Source organism: Mixophyes fleayi, chromosome 2 (assembly GCF_038048845.1).
Source record: "Mixophyes fleayi isolate aMixFle1 chromosome 2, aMixFle1.hap1, whole genome shotgun sequence".
Classification (NCBI taxonomy): Eukaryota; Metazoa; Chordata; class Amphibia; order Anura; family Limnodynastidae; genus Mixophyes; species Mixophyes fleayi.
Window position 1 is genome coordinate 330,075,472 of NC_134403.1, and position 15,406 is coordinate 330,090,877.

The following is a 15,406-nucleotide window of genomic DNA, read 5'->3' on the forward strand; positions in this document are numbered from 1 at the left end:
AGTATGTTTTTGGAATGTGGGAGGAAAAAGGAGCACCCGGAGGAAACCCACACAAACACAGGGAGAACATACAAACTCCACACAGATAAGGCCATGGTCAAGAATCGAACTCATGAGCCCAGTGCTGTGAGACAGAAGTGCTAACCACTAGGCCACCGTGCTGCCCAATTTATGTTGTTATATTACAACTATAATTATGGACATTCTACCTAGCAAGTGGCATTTTTTCCCCCTTGTGCACATTGGTTACCATACAGAATTGCAAAACCCTAATACACTCCCTTTACAAGGGCCTGTACTATTCTTTAAGACAACAATTACATTACATTGTGTATAAATTGAGTATCCACACATATAAAGCTCAGCAGTCATTTGTTTCATGGCAATTTTTTTTTATTTCCGTTTTACTGCAAAGAGTTTGACACACGTATCGGTGATTCGGCAGAGCTACGTTTGGATGGACAGTGCTTTGGAAAGGAACAGTGAACACATTCATGTGCATTCATTCGCTGAGGTTTATGTGTAATAAAACAAGACTTGCTTCTCCCTGAGAAAGATGACAGTGCCCATATGTTCCCACCCTCGATAAAAGCATATGTTCTGGATTTTCTATATTATTGGGGAGAGAGACGACTTTTTTTTCTGATTTTTAAATATCTATATTTGGGGCTACAACCACTGGCAATGTGTGAAGTAGAATGCTATACAGACAACTCAATGTGACTGATATGTAAATGACTTCCTCTTTTTACTTTAACAGAAGAACCTACACATCTTGTGCTGTTTGTAATTGCTCTATTACTAGTAAGTCTTTCTAATGTTTTACTTTCAAGAATCGCTAGACATGGTCATTCTACATGACCTGTGTCTACCAAGAGTAATACATGGGAAGCAGCATATTCTTCCTTAGTGTAGGTCAAGTTTCCATTATTGTAAAAGCAAATGTAGACTGTTTCATATGGGAAGTGTTCTCTGAGACTGACTATGAATCAGACAGGTTACATTTCTATGTTTTAGGTTGCCCAGGAGTGACAGGCAGGTTTGCTTGGAGGGCCTTAGACTTACAATAATTGAATCATACTGAAGTCCAGACATTTAAATGTGCCAGACTGGCTTTGCTCTCTCTACAAATTCCAATTTCTGTTGCCTTATGTCATCATTATTGTCTTGACTGTACATGGCCAGATCAGAGTAGCCCCGAACTTCTAGTATCTGATTATTATAACTTGACTATACATGAGTTCAATGGCTACTAAAGGATCAGCTGTAGAAAATCCAATATAGACATAGCGAAAACGTGGTATGCTCAACATCTCCACTTTTCCCTTTACAGATACAGCAAGGCTTAGAAAGCCTCTAAGGTAGACAGAGGACAAGCCTGCCGATTGCCTGAGTTACTCCATAATACACAATAGAAGCAGCAGCAAAGTAAACAACTGTGTATGATTTAAGGAGCTGATTTTTTTTCTACCAATGATCCATCTGATAGCAACTAAACTCGTACAAAGCCTGAAAAATGCCCTCAATAAATAAATTACTTTGGAATCTAATGAATAAAGCAAGGATTTTAACAGTCGCCTCTCCCACCAATAAACTGAGAACGGTTAAAAAGATTTAAAAGAAACAAGTCCCTTTTTTTTGCCAGTCAGGTTCTGTGTCTTATCCTCGATGCCTTTTTAGTTCCCAACTTCAAAGTTTCCTCTGGTGTACCACTGCATGTCCTTCACTCGGCGGATTGATTGAATCTGGGGCTGGTTGGCGCCCCAGTTGTTCCAGTGCTTGTATGGTCCATATTCCATCAGGTATTGGTAACCTCTGTAACCAGGGTACTGGTATCCAACCCATCTAGAGAGTGATATTTAAATGTCAATCATTAGTGGCCGCTTACCTCCTCCTGGGATCAATTATTCCAAATCATTTTATTTTATTTTATCACCAATGTTATTATCTTGCAATCTAATACATTAGTCTTACAGCATGACTTTACATTCTGCGGGAAGGGACGTCAGAAGTGAACAGACAAAATTATTCTCCAAATAATTATTTGCACCTCTCGGTTGATATAATTTTAATTCGTTTTTGTTTTCAACAGCTTATATGGAAACACATATGCTTTATTTTTATGGCATTCTCATTTATTTAGGTGGCATCCTGAATGTAAGTGTGCCATTATTCTGGGTCCCTGAGTGTCACTATGCCATTATTCTGGGTCCCTGAGTGTCACTGTGCCATTATTCTGGGTCCCTGAGTGTCACTATGCCATTATTCTGGGTCCCTGAGTGTCACTATGCCATTATTCTGGGTCCCTGAGTGTCACTGTGCCATTATTCTGGGTCCCTGAGTGTCACTATGCCATTATTCTGGGCCCCTGAGTGTCACTATGCCATTATTCTGGGGCCCCAAAAGAGGCAGTTCTAAATATATTGTATTGTATATCTGGCAATCAGAGAACTCTAAAAATGGATTGTGGGAACACAATTTGTATCCTGACCCGCAGGTTGTACACCTCTGTTTCAGAATTAGAACTTGCAACTAGAGTCTCTGTTATCACTTAGGACATATGTACAGTAAGCTCATTTAATCTCCTATAAAGATGTACTAGAGAGCCATGTAGCAGCAGAAGTGCACTAATTAATAATAAATGCTTATTGTCCTTGTTCTGCATCTCTAATGCTCAGCTGATTCTCCACACTGCAGAGTCAGCATCTCATATAATGTTGAATTATAACACTTATTTAATAAAATGTCTAACTTGCAAAACTGTTAGAAAACATTTTGTCTTATCTAATAATGAGCGTAAAATCTAAATTTTGGAAGAAACTCTTATTTATCTGTAGATCGACACAAATGTACATATATTCGACTGCAGTGGATACTTAAAGAATTTAACACTATGTGAAATTCTGCAACTACTTACGTTCCTCCAAGCACCTGGATACTGGCAACCCTATCCTGGAAGCCATAGGACCACAAGCTGGGGATATCTTCATCGCAGACCTCCATCTTCCTGCCCTCAAAGTTGGCACATTCGTAGAGGGAGATCTTATAATCCTGTGTGTCCTTTAATTTAAGTGACATTATTGTCAAAAGCAGACATAAGTTGATATCTCCGACTGATGATATGATATTAGATAAACAGGAAACTAACTGCATAGTTGTACTAATTAACTACAGTTAGCAAAAGCATCAAAGGAGTTATTTCCAAATTTAGTTGAAATCCACAAGTCATACAGTTTGTGTTGTGTTAATCAACAACTGAGGCAGCCATTTTTTAGGCTGAACCTAGTAATAACTAGTGACATCACTGAGACCTCATCCTTCAATTATATAATTAGATTTTAGTGAATTAATAGTCTGCAGTCTCTTGAATATGACAACGACCCCACTTTACATATCATTTTACCTCAGTTGACATTTTAGGCTAACAGTGCATCTAACAGTACACTGTTTTGGTATGATTGCTGGTCACATATATTTATTGACTATTTTAGTAGGATTTCCCCTGAAATGTTACTCAGCAACCCCACTCTCCTTCCCCAACCACTACAGCGGACTTGCACTACCTGTGCCCATCCAGGTGTTTTGAAACTACAAGTCCCAGCGTACCCTGCCAGCTATCGACTGGCAAAGCATGCTGGGACTTGTAGTTTGGTAATACCTGGAGAGCCACAGGTTGTCCAGGCCTGCACTAGAAGGTGTTTCCTGATTATTAGGGCAATTTAATTGTACAGTGATATCTTATTACCCTACTGAAGTTATTACATCTGCAGCTGAATTGGTTCACTGATGTTTGAAGTGCAATGGAGACCTTACCATACGGACTGGTCTCAAAGACATGATCCTGTCAGCGCGGAAGCAGTTAGACCAGGAATCCCAACGAGGGTATTCCCCTTTCTCCATAATGAACATCTCGCCAGTGAAATCCTTCTGCTCATACGCAACCCAGCTGTGAAGTAAAACAGTACTATGTCAGAAACAGCCATACACATGGCAGGCGTGGTTGTGTGGTGTTACTTTAAATAAAAAAGGTCTAAAAAATATTGGACATTATTTTCACATATCTGATTGTCCCCTGTTCAGTTTTATTGGGCCTGATTCCTTAAGGAAAGTAAAGCAAAAAAAATGAGCAACTTTACATCTTGGCAAAAACCATGTTGCATTGGAGGGGGAGGCAAATTTAAAATGTGGGGATTTATAGTTGGCGTAGGGCATGTCCCAGATTAACTTTAATTTTCAGTGTACAAATAAGCTATCAAGTATTTGTATGAAACATGAAAAAACAGCCAGTATCTAACTTATGTGCAAAATAATAAACTAATTTGCACCCCTTGCATTGTAGAATGGTTTTGTCCAAGAGAAAACTTACATATTTTTTTGCTTTACTTTCCTTAATGAATCAGGCCCATTAGGTGCAAATCCCAAACTTGGATATTAGCGCACACACATGCTTGAATAAGGTCATTTGCACGACTGTGTTCTAAACAAAACTATTTGATAAAGTTATCACATTGCAAACACATTTAAATGTTAATAAATGTACTTGCAATGATTTTGTAATACCTCCAGTGTTTTCAAATATTTTGGAGTAGGTGTGTACAACTTATATCTCAAAATAGATCACACTATAAAATGGGAAATCCCACTCTGAATAAATATCACTATTAAATCTGTAATGTTCATCTCACTTGGTTGTACAGACAATGGGCCTCTTTTAGAGTCAGTGGTAAATCCAGCTAGAAAGAACCATTTTTCATCATGGCAAAACCATGTTGAGCTGCATGGGGGGGGGGGGGGGGGTGCAAATTTAAAATGTGCAGACAGATTTAGAGTTAGGAGGTCAGCACATCCTAGCTTATCTCTACTTGCAATGTTAAAATAAAAGCTGCTCAGTATTGGTGTGCTACATATAAAAGCAGCCAGTATTTCACTGCAGGCAAATAAAAAATGTTTTAGTTTGCACCCCTTGCATCACAACATGGTTTTTCAGTTCTAAATATGAAGGAATTGCCCCTAACTGTACTATTAAGGGGTATGGGGTCTATTTACTAATGGAGTTTTCGCTGGACTTAGGGATTCTGCTTGACAAAGCCACCGGCTGGTGAGGACTATGGCCACCATAGCTGTCAGTAGCCTTTGCCGTGAGCCTTCAGTGAAGCTTTCCCATGCCAACCATGGGCAGGTCTATTTATCATGTAGTGCGATGGTACATATACCTCCGATGTACTTGTTATCGCTATTGTCATCTCAAGATGACAATAGCAGAGCTGCACCACAACAAAAAAAATGCTTTATTAGTTAAATAAAGCATCTTTCCTATTTTTTTTAAATTAAGCTATTTTTGTTTAATTTTTACATTATTATTATAAAAAAAAAATCATTTTTTTTTGTTTGTTTCAAATCTGGAACAGGGAGCTGAACATCACTCAACAGCACTGACGACTTGTTCATCATAAATTGGGGGAAAGAAGATCTTCTATCGATGCAGTACGCATAAATAGACCCCATAGTTTGAAAAGACTGGATTTCCTGACAAGGGATTTGTGTGATGTTCTCTGTAAGGTTGGGAACTTACGGTCCACATTCCACTCGAATGGACTTCACTTGGTCAAAACCCCGGTCACACAAGTTCCTGGTCTCTGTGCTAAATTCCACCTTGCGACCTTGGAAGTTCTCATATTCGTAGCAGATCAGCTGTAAAATAATATTATGTTACATAATTGAGACATAACATTTACAAGGTGGGTTTCAACCTTCAAATGACTTTTATTGGCTTGTGCATGCCCTCCTGCAAGTTTTACTAAATACACTGCTTTATCTTTAGGGATTCCTTTAGTCCTTTTCAGCAATGCATATATTTTTGTGATACTATGACATTTTATATAATTAAGCTGAGTTGTTTTTCTTGTTGCATTTATTTACACAAGTGTACATATACATACATATCAAAGTACACATACAAAATAAAAAAATAAAAATAAAAGATTTTTATTTTTTAAGTGCCATACTTCATTAACTGAGCAGAGTCTTAGGGTTAAATTTACTAAAATGCGGGTTTGAAAAAGTAGAGATGTTACCTATAGCAACCAATCAGATTCTAGTTATCATTTATTTAGTAGATTCTAAATAATGACAGCTAGAATCTGATTGGTTGCTTTAGGCAACATCTCTACTTTTTCAAACCCACAGTTTAGTAAATATCCCCCTTAGTTTTCACACTTTCTGCTAAGTTTAAATCGAATCAGCTATAACAAATGTTTCTGTTTAGATAGGATTTCCCCCGAAATATACATCCTATATAGTGTCTATGAACTTGTTTCTGAGAATGGACGTTATATGTTTGACCTGAACTGAATATTCCATCGTCATAGGAGGTTTGATCATATTTAAGTACTTTAACAAGTTGGATTTATGCCATATTTAATTTATTGGAATATAAAATCACAGTTATACAGTACTGCAAGTTATTATAGTTGTACATACCCGGTAATTTTGCAGACCTACAGCTGAGTGGCTGCCGATGCTTCCTTGTGCTCCACTGTGAGACATCTTAACAAATCTTCAATAAATCTGCAATAATTTCTCATAGTTACACTTTGCAACAACTAGAACACAAGTAAATCCATAAAAGGCAACAATTCTGCCCCTCCACAAAACACATCAATATAGATGTGTCTGTTAAAAGATTGCATGTTATGTCTGTGGATTTTAAATATGTGTCCATTTTAAATAATATATATTTTGAAGATCTGCTTCTTTTTGTATTAAACAATGGCAGTCTGATGAAGCAAGGTGTCAACTATTTTTATTGTGGAACTATACAGAGGAAAAAGATCCTTAATGCAGAATTATTATAATAATATTTATTGAAAAAAGGAGTGAATATTAGAAAAGGATACTGTTTCTCTGTATCATGAGTCATTGTTATGTATAGTAAGGTATTATGGAATAAAAACTGTTATTTGCACTGAGAGGTTAGCACATTCCTTACGTGTTTGGGAATCTCAAGAGATAACCGTATGGAATTTTTATTGAATGACGAATTTCCAATATACATCAATTCCACAGACTCTCTGTACTTTCAAAGATCAAAGTACTATATGCTGTAAATTTAATTTGGCTTAATAAATAACCAGATACTTGATAACCTTTCCCCTATCCAGCCATGTAAACTAAACTCGGTATTACCCCGATAACTAAATTAATGAGAACATTCAAGTAAGTTAACAATAACTATGCAAGTTAGATGACCATATACAATATCATTAAAGCGCGTTTAAAGTCTGACACAAATAACAATAATATGATATAACTCTGTAATAAACTTCTATCAACATTGTTTCAAGTGAAAAAAAAGGGTGTTTATAATACATGAGAGCCAATTAAAATATTGTATTTTTATAATTATTTGACAGAAGAACAAATGGGATCGTATAAGCAACTAACAGTAAGGTAAGAATGTTTTTTTTTTTTTTTTTATACAAAACTACATTCTCTATAATCCACGGCAACCAGTGCTATTGCACAGCCAATATATATATATATATATATATATATATATATATCAAGACTATCAGCTGTCCCATATCCACTCGAATAGAGCGCAGGGTTCTTTAACATCAGCCTGCTGCCAAAATAGTAATTTATTGTAGCATTATCAGTTCTAGATCTTGATCCAAATTCAGGTTCACCTTCCAAAATCACTCCACATACAAGTACATCAAACAATAAACCATATATAAATATTACTATCATCATCTGATCTGTTATAGTATACACAGGCTCCCTTTAAGAGGTGAATATCCCATATATTCAATTATAACTAAATTTAAATACAGAGACAAATCATAAAAGGCACCAGAAAACCCAAGAACTATCTATGTATTATCTATCTCTCTATTTGTGAGGTATAACATAAAATATAGGCAGATGACAGACAGTTATATAGATGATCCAGTTTAAACAATTAAAAAAAGCATGACAGGATTATTACTCACAGTAACGCTGTGACTGAGGCACTGAGTGAGTTGGTTGGTGTCCAGCCAGACCCCCTCCCCACTAATATATACGCCATAAATTTGCTTGCACCAAACTTTTTTAAGTTTTCAAAGGAGTGGTCTAAGTTGAATAGAGGACACACAGAGTATGAGCCAGTGCCCAAAATTTTGGACAAAAAGCGATCAGAAGTGTGGAGAGGCCTGGGAGTAAAACGGGGTCTGTGAGCTGACACTGCCTATTGTTTTGTCCTAAAACAAGTGCTCAGCAGAAAACAAGGGTCTCAATGAGAGGCACGTTTTTGTGATGGTGTCATTGTAGCAAAAATGCTGACCCCTCCGGCTGTGATGTCTGCAGCTTCATTACCTCACTTGTTTCAAGAGATTTAGGAGCTAAGTAAACCAACAGCCACGTGAACACACAATCCCACTAATAGCTGAGTGCTCAGTCTGCTACAGACGGACACCTATGACAGACGCACACAGGCAGATTTATCAGTAGAATTCCTGATGTTACTTAGTACATGTAAGGCTGTGGTATGTAACATATCCGAATCACATTAATATTTACATATGTCATATAATAAAGATGATGCCTTAACAATTGTGTCTGTCAGGTTATACCCTGACATTGTGGAGAAAGGATTCTCTAATAATAAATAGACATTCATTTGTATTTAACACAGGATGCTCAGGTAGTCATTATTTTTCCTTTATTGAAATAAACATAGATATAAAAAGAACTTTCAAGTTGTGCTTTCAAAATGTTAACAGCACGGTGGCTCAGTAGTTAGCACTTCTCCCTCACAGCACGGTGGCTTAGTAGTTAGCACTTCTCCCTCACAGCACTGGGGTCATGAGTTCGATTCCCGACCATGGCCTTATCTGTGAGGAGTTTGTATGTTCCTCCCGTGTTTGCGTGGGTTTCCTCCGGGTGCTCCGGTTTCCTCCCACACTCCAAAAACATACTGGTAGGTTAATTGGCTGCTATTAAATTGCCCTTAGTCTCTCTCAGTCTGTGTTATGTCAGTGTATGTTAGGGGATTTAGATTGTAAGCTCCAATGGGGCAGGGACTGAGTTCTCTGTACAGCGCTGCGGAATTAGTAGCGCTATATAAATAGATGATGATGTGTTAATAGTATTTCTAGTGTATGAATTGTTCTAGAGATATACAATGTTGCTCTTGGAAGAAGTATTGCGGTCACCAGTTCTTTACACTTATAATTATAACGCCTTATTACTGAAGAGACGGAAGGGGGAAGGGAAGGGGTAGTCGAGTACAGAAAGGATGTATTTATGTGATTGGGACTGGATGCAGACACGTATACACCTGTCAGGGGCTATAGCTCTTGCTGGTGCAACAATATACAATGATGATGATGACAGTTAACAGCAATGGCTAGTGGCTTCTGATTGCTTTATTGTGATTTACCCCTGTAGCTTATAGTACATGATAAGTGTGGCTGGTATATTATATGAAGTCACGTCTGCCTGTTCTCATTACTAAGTTGATATTTGCAATTGGATTGCAGCAGGAAAGAAGATTCCCATTAGAGTTTTATAAGGAAAATTACCAGATGTATGTATTTAATTTAATTTGTATTTGTGTTTGTATCTAACTATTTTTAACTGTATATTACATGATAAACAAAACATTCATGCATTTTTTAATAACGGTCAAGACACTATTATCTCTTGTGTATATGCCACTTCATTATTAGCGGTCAGTTTATCAAGAGTCCCCCGATGACTAGATATTCTATTTCTGCATATCTTAGTGATACAAAATCTTTTAACATGCAATTTATTTTAAAAGTTACACCTCTTACTGCTTGCCAAGTCAGTCATGTGACCCTGTGCACATGCGAGAGCCGGCAACTGGGCTCCCAATCCAGATTCTTCCAAAAAATATATTGATGTTTTCAAAGAACAATAAAAAAAAGAAAAGAAAAAAAAAAAAAATGCTTTATTTTAATGATAGCGCTACTGTCCCCCTGCAATGGCTACCTGCCTGCGATAGCATTTACCATCTGGGCGCTTTAGTAGATAGAGAGAAGCCCGAAATCCTGTGAAAAGGGATTTAGGACTTATCTCCCTCTAATAAATTGATCCCTTAAATTGTGTACATATAGGGTAATACGAAAGCCGCATTTACTAACACTGTCAAGTCGCATCTTTATGCTTTCTCTATGCTATTGTGGGGTATAAGTATACACACACCTGACATACATCTGGAGCATATGGTAGTGAGGTACATGACATGAACATATGAACATGCCTGGTTCAGCCAGTTGACACTTACTAATAGAGTAATAACCAGAATGAATTCATAACAGTGCATGTTACTAGTAACTGTTATAACTTCACCCACCTCTCAATTACTGGTTATGTATAAAGTGGTAGCACCAGGGGACTGTAACCTTGGTCTCTGATAGGAGTTCAACTAACTGGCACCCCAGAACCAACTTTAAACTTGCTCAGTGCTGATGAGATCAGTTGCACTCTGACTACGTAATCAAGCAGGAGAGGGTGAGGGGCTCGGCAGAGGTATGGGAGTACTCACAGATGAATTCATGTATGAGATGATGAAAGGGTGTAAATGGAGAGTGATTATAATTAAAGGGGGTTAATGATGGAGGATTAGGGGTTAATGATTATGGAGATGAGGGGTTAATAATAAAAGGCTTTAATGGTGGAAGGTTAATGATAAAGGGCGACAGGTTAATCCAAGATTAATGGCTATAGCCATGCCACTTCCAGTGGGATAGGGGGGTTCCCTTAATGTATATGTCACAGGGCCCTGAATTTTCATCCATATTTTGGAGTCAATCACAATTTTGAGCCCCACAATACACTTGCTCATGGGGCTTCAAAATGCAGTTGGCGGAAGGGTGTTTGTGTGATAGCCGCTGTCTTCAGTGCTGTACATACTCCTATGTAAAGTAAGTTGCAGCACTAAAAACCGAAGCTGCACTCATGCTGAGTGTCACTTCTTCCAATCGCTGCCTGGCAGTGTGTCCGGCCTGCCCTTTGCCCTGCTTGCACAAATCACGGGACATGTGGAGAGTGATGTGAAGAAACGCTCACCGGCTGCTGCTGAAGCTTTGGATCATGTCACAGACAGATGGCAGTGAGTGTGCAGTGCTATCTGCTAGTGCCAGACTTAGCAAAGACCCCCTGTGGGAGAGGAGGGACTGGAGATGGAGTGAAATCCTCATGATGAATGTGGTTGATAATATTTATGATTGGATGAAATAATTATGAGATGGGTGATGAAAACAGTATGATGGGGTGATAACTCGGTTCTACATGTGAAAGGTCGATGGAGTTTTTATGATGGGGTTGGTGATGAGGAAAATTTGGCGTGCACCATAATGAAATGTGTTGGAATGAGCTTAGAAAATGCCACGGTTTGCCTTTTAGGTTTACCAGAAATATGCCATTTTAGGAAATTATCTCAGGTACGATGCACTTAATGAGGGTGGTAGTATCCAGTGTACAGGATGACAGAAATTAAGCCAGGGATGGCTTCTGCAGTATTTTGGGAACTCTACAAGACGATGGAATACTTGGTACACACTTCCTATATAAAGTAACAAAGCTTTCTTAATTGCAACATAATCGCGGTCCAGTTCCTGGGGAAGGTGTGCAAACGCTTCCAAAGCTTTCCCTCCCAGTCCAGGGGTTAAATAGCTGGCCCACTGACTGGGGTCCAGCTCAAACTATCGGCAAGTCCTTTCAAATTCACTCAGGAGTGCATCAAGGTCGCCGTCCTTTTCTAACACAGGAAATTGGTCATGCCTGGGGTTTGTCCTACCCAGGCCTTGGTCCGCTGACTGGCTGTTGAGCCTGGCTAATTCCAGCTGGTATTCGCGTTTGGCTTGATGCTCTGCAGCCTCCCTGTCTGCAGCAGTGCGGTGTTCAGCAGCCTCCCTGTCTGCACGGCGTTCAGCATCCTCCCTGTCTGCAGCAGCGCGGTGTTCAGTAGCCTCCCTGTCTGCACGGCGTTCAGCATCCTACCTGTCTGCAGCAGCGCGGCGTTCAGCAGCCTCTTGGAGTTGCTGGATCAGCTGCAGCGAAGTTGCAGGGTCGGCATCCTTCAGCTGTTTAAGAGCAGTATGAAGGTAACTGTCTAGGATAGACTCCTCACTTGGTTGAACAGAGGTATTTATGGTAAAGTCCAGTGCTGACTGCTCTCCTGAAGCAGAGAGATTTTCTCCACAGTCTCCTCCGACTCTTGGTTTCTGATCAGCCTCCACAAGTGCTTGAATCAGTTGCTCTCGGTTCCTGCTGGGGGCGACAGCAATTCCTCTGTTGACAAACAATGCTAAAAGCTCATCTTTTTTTATCTGCTTATAGTCAGGGGCCATCCTGGAACTCACACTTCCATCAAATAAAAAATAGAAAGTAGGCAAGAAGAGGGGGAACAGAAACTATATGTGCAGTATGTCTTTTAAAATATTGTAAGCCTTGAGCGTAATCTCCGGTCAGTTAGGATGCTGACTATCTCTATAATCATACACCACTAATTCACTTAAGTTCTTATGATAAAAAGAAAAATATTATCAATCCCATCAAGCTGCCAACCAGTTTGTCACGAACGCCCAGCCTGTCCTAGATACAACAATCTGCACAGCTGGCCGTGACTGGCATCATCTTAGTCACTTAGCAATGAAAACACCTTTTCTGCCACCACGAAGGATTTATTATGGTGTCCTTACGTTCACCAGAACCACTTACTGATGTTTCACACTTAAATCATATACACAAGTAGCATCACGCAGAACACACTAGATTAAATTTATTTAATCTGAAAAATGATTCCAAGACTTAGTTACAAATATTAATAACAAGACATACAATATATTGTACAAGTAGGTTAAATAAAATAAAATAGGAAATAAAATCAGAATTACTGCTAACTAGTTAACACCTTGTGTGTGAGGGAACACAATTGAGAAGGAGGGGACATTTCAGTCTAGATAGACCTCTCATGAAAATGCACATTCTGATGTCTAAAGCAGAAGATTTGAAACCTTTTTTCCACATAGCCCTCACCCCCCCCCCCCCCCCCCACCTTTGGAGTTTAGCTGTCAATAAAGACAGATAGATCTCCCAAATGTTACAGGGTTTTCAAAGTGAGCTAGGGTTGTCCTGAGATCGGACTGTTCACAGGGCCTTATGTTCTCACTTCTGCTCCTTCTGCTTGGCTAAATGGCTTACAACTTTGGGCTTCAAACTTCTCCAAGATCCTTATCTATCCTTGGTCTGGCGAATGTCAAAATATTAATGATACTTGCATAAGTTCAAACTCATGTCAACTAGCAAAGCACACGATGAGCTTACATTGCAAAATGACACACAATATACAAAGTCATACACAAATTCAACAGAAAATAACAATCAGTCATTAGATATGAATTACAAACCATCTTTATACATTGCTGTTTTGATAAACTGGTAACAAGATGACAATTTGATATCTATATCATGAATATAATCATAATAATTCATAGGAAGTATTTTTAGGTACCCAAATAAAATTAAATTGGTTGCAGAATGAATAAAGTCATTTAAGTTATATTGGTGCATCAAGCCATTTATTTGCTTTTCGAAAAATAAAATATTCAAGAAAATGTGCTAAATGTACCATTCCCTAGATAAGTATAAAGCATTTCCTCTGAGACTGTTCTGCTATGGATACACAGGGGCATTGAGAGTGTTAAGTACCTAGGCCCGGGCCTCCCTTGGAGTCCAGCGGTGGTGATCATGGCTGGGGTGGATGGAGCTCCACCCACGCCAGTTCTCAGGCAGTGGAAAGTGACTGTCTATACCAATATGTACGTACAGTTCCTCATGATCACACCCTTCCTAAGCTGCGGTTGCAGCATCGGCTGTTTCCAAAGTCTAGGAAGAGGGATCTGCATAATCAAACCCCCATAGGCAGTCCTGTTGAGACCTTCTGATCTTTGTTAATAAAATAAAATAAATATACCAGTGGGGTGTACAGTTTATGAAGTTAGCCAGTATGCATGGAGGCCGACCTTCCTATGGAGGCCTACCATTGTGACCCAGGAGAAGAATCATGTACCTCTAAGTTTATTTTTCTCATTGAGATAGTTCTCATAATTCTGGTGGTGTAAAAATACAATGGAGGTCAGAGATCAGAGGCTGAGAGGCATAAAGAAAAACAAACACAGTAAAGTTTTTAAAGTGATAGAAATCTCTTATTTTGCAACACTTTAGCAGAACAGAGTTAGATCAATTTATATTGCTATTTCGACATACAAGTTGGTATTACAAATCTCAATTAACTGGTTTGTTGGGTGCTGTGACTGGATCACCTACATATAACTTATGGTATAAATTTATTGAAAGGAAATAGCGTAGGGCGCTTATTTATATAATTGTCAATGCACTTATTTTTGATATTGTGTAAATTTTGATGTAGGAAATCTTTATTTCTGAGACCAGAAGAGAAAATTAGCTTTTTCTCTTTTAACCTTGCTACAGAAAATGCAATATTTCTGATGCATATATCTGATACAATAAGCCTTTGTTTAGAAAGTCTTTTGTATATCTTGGTGTAAGGAAATGCCTTGTTTGGGGTTGGCAACTTTTCTTGGGGAAATCTTTTCTTTGGAGAAAATGTGTATTCTGCAACTGCTGGAAGAAAGCACCCAAGCTAATCTCATGTTGATTAGACCTTTTGATGTGAGTGTCCAATACCCCTTAAGGGAAAGGAAGGAGTAATTAGACTTGCTGTCAGATGTCCACTGTGTCCAAGATAAAATGCAGGAACTCACAGCAAGGTTTTAGGATATCACAAATAAGCTTAACTATTGTTAGTTTTGCATTGCATGTAAATCCATGTTTTGATAAATAAATTGCATTCTGGTTCTAAAAATTGCCTGTGAGGCTGTGTGTAAAACTGTATAAAAAGAGAGCCCTTGTAAACTGTAATGTATCATTCTGATGTTCCATCTGACCTGACCACTGATACCTTTAATTAGTGGAACTCTCCTTGTCAAAACACTTGAGCAAAATAAACATCACTATCTGCTTCAAGACCCTGCTTGACAACTTCTTCAATATTGCTGTAATCCTGTGACCTACAGATTAGACCCTAAATGTAATCCGTCCTCTGGCTGTTTCTGAGGTTTGGACCCAGCTCTCCAGTACCACCGCTCTGCCGCTACCCTGCAGTTCTGGCCAGTGTGATAGGCCAGGGGGGATCTATCCACAGCACCCTGATCCATAGTTAGCTGTCAGGGGTACCAGCCTAAGTGTACCAGTATGGGAGTACACTAGCAGCGACAGTTACCCAGAAGGAACGTGGTTCTGGATGCCATAAAGGATTTGAGTGTTGGCAGCAGGCTCCTCCTACTGCAGAAGGAGGGGAGTATTCGAAATA

The 15,406-nt window shown here is 38.9% G+C and overlaps 1 protein-coding gene across 1 annotated transcript; it reads right to left on the bottom strand.

Moving 5' to 3' along the window:
- Positions 1 to 382: 382 nt before the first annotated feature.
- Positions 383 to 8,281, bottom strand: LOC142139338 (beta-crystallin B1-like). The gene is made up of 6 exons (XM_075196849.1): positions 7,995 to 8,281; positions 6,481 to 6,567; positions 5,573 to 5,691; positions 3,814 to 3,946; positions 2,918 to 3,060; positions 383 to 1,845 (listed from the first exon to the last, which is right to left on the bottom strand). Exons 2-6 carry the CDS (start codon positions 6,544 to 6,546, stop codon positions 1,677 to 1,679), a joined length of 630 nt encoding a protein of 209 aa, XP_075052950.1. The 5' UTR covers positions 6,547 to 6,567; positions 7,995 to 8,281; the 3' UTR covers positions 383 to 1,676.
- Positions 8,282 to 15,406: the final 7,125 nt, after the last annotated feature.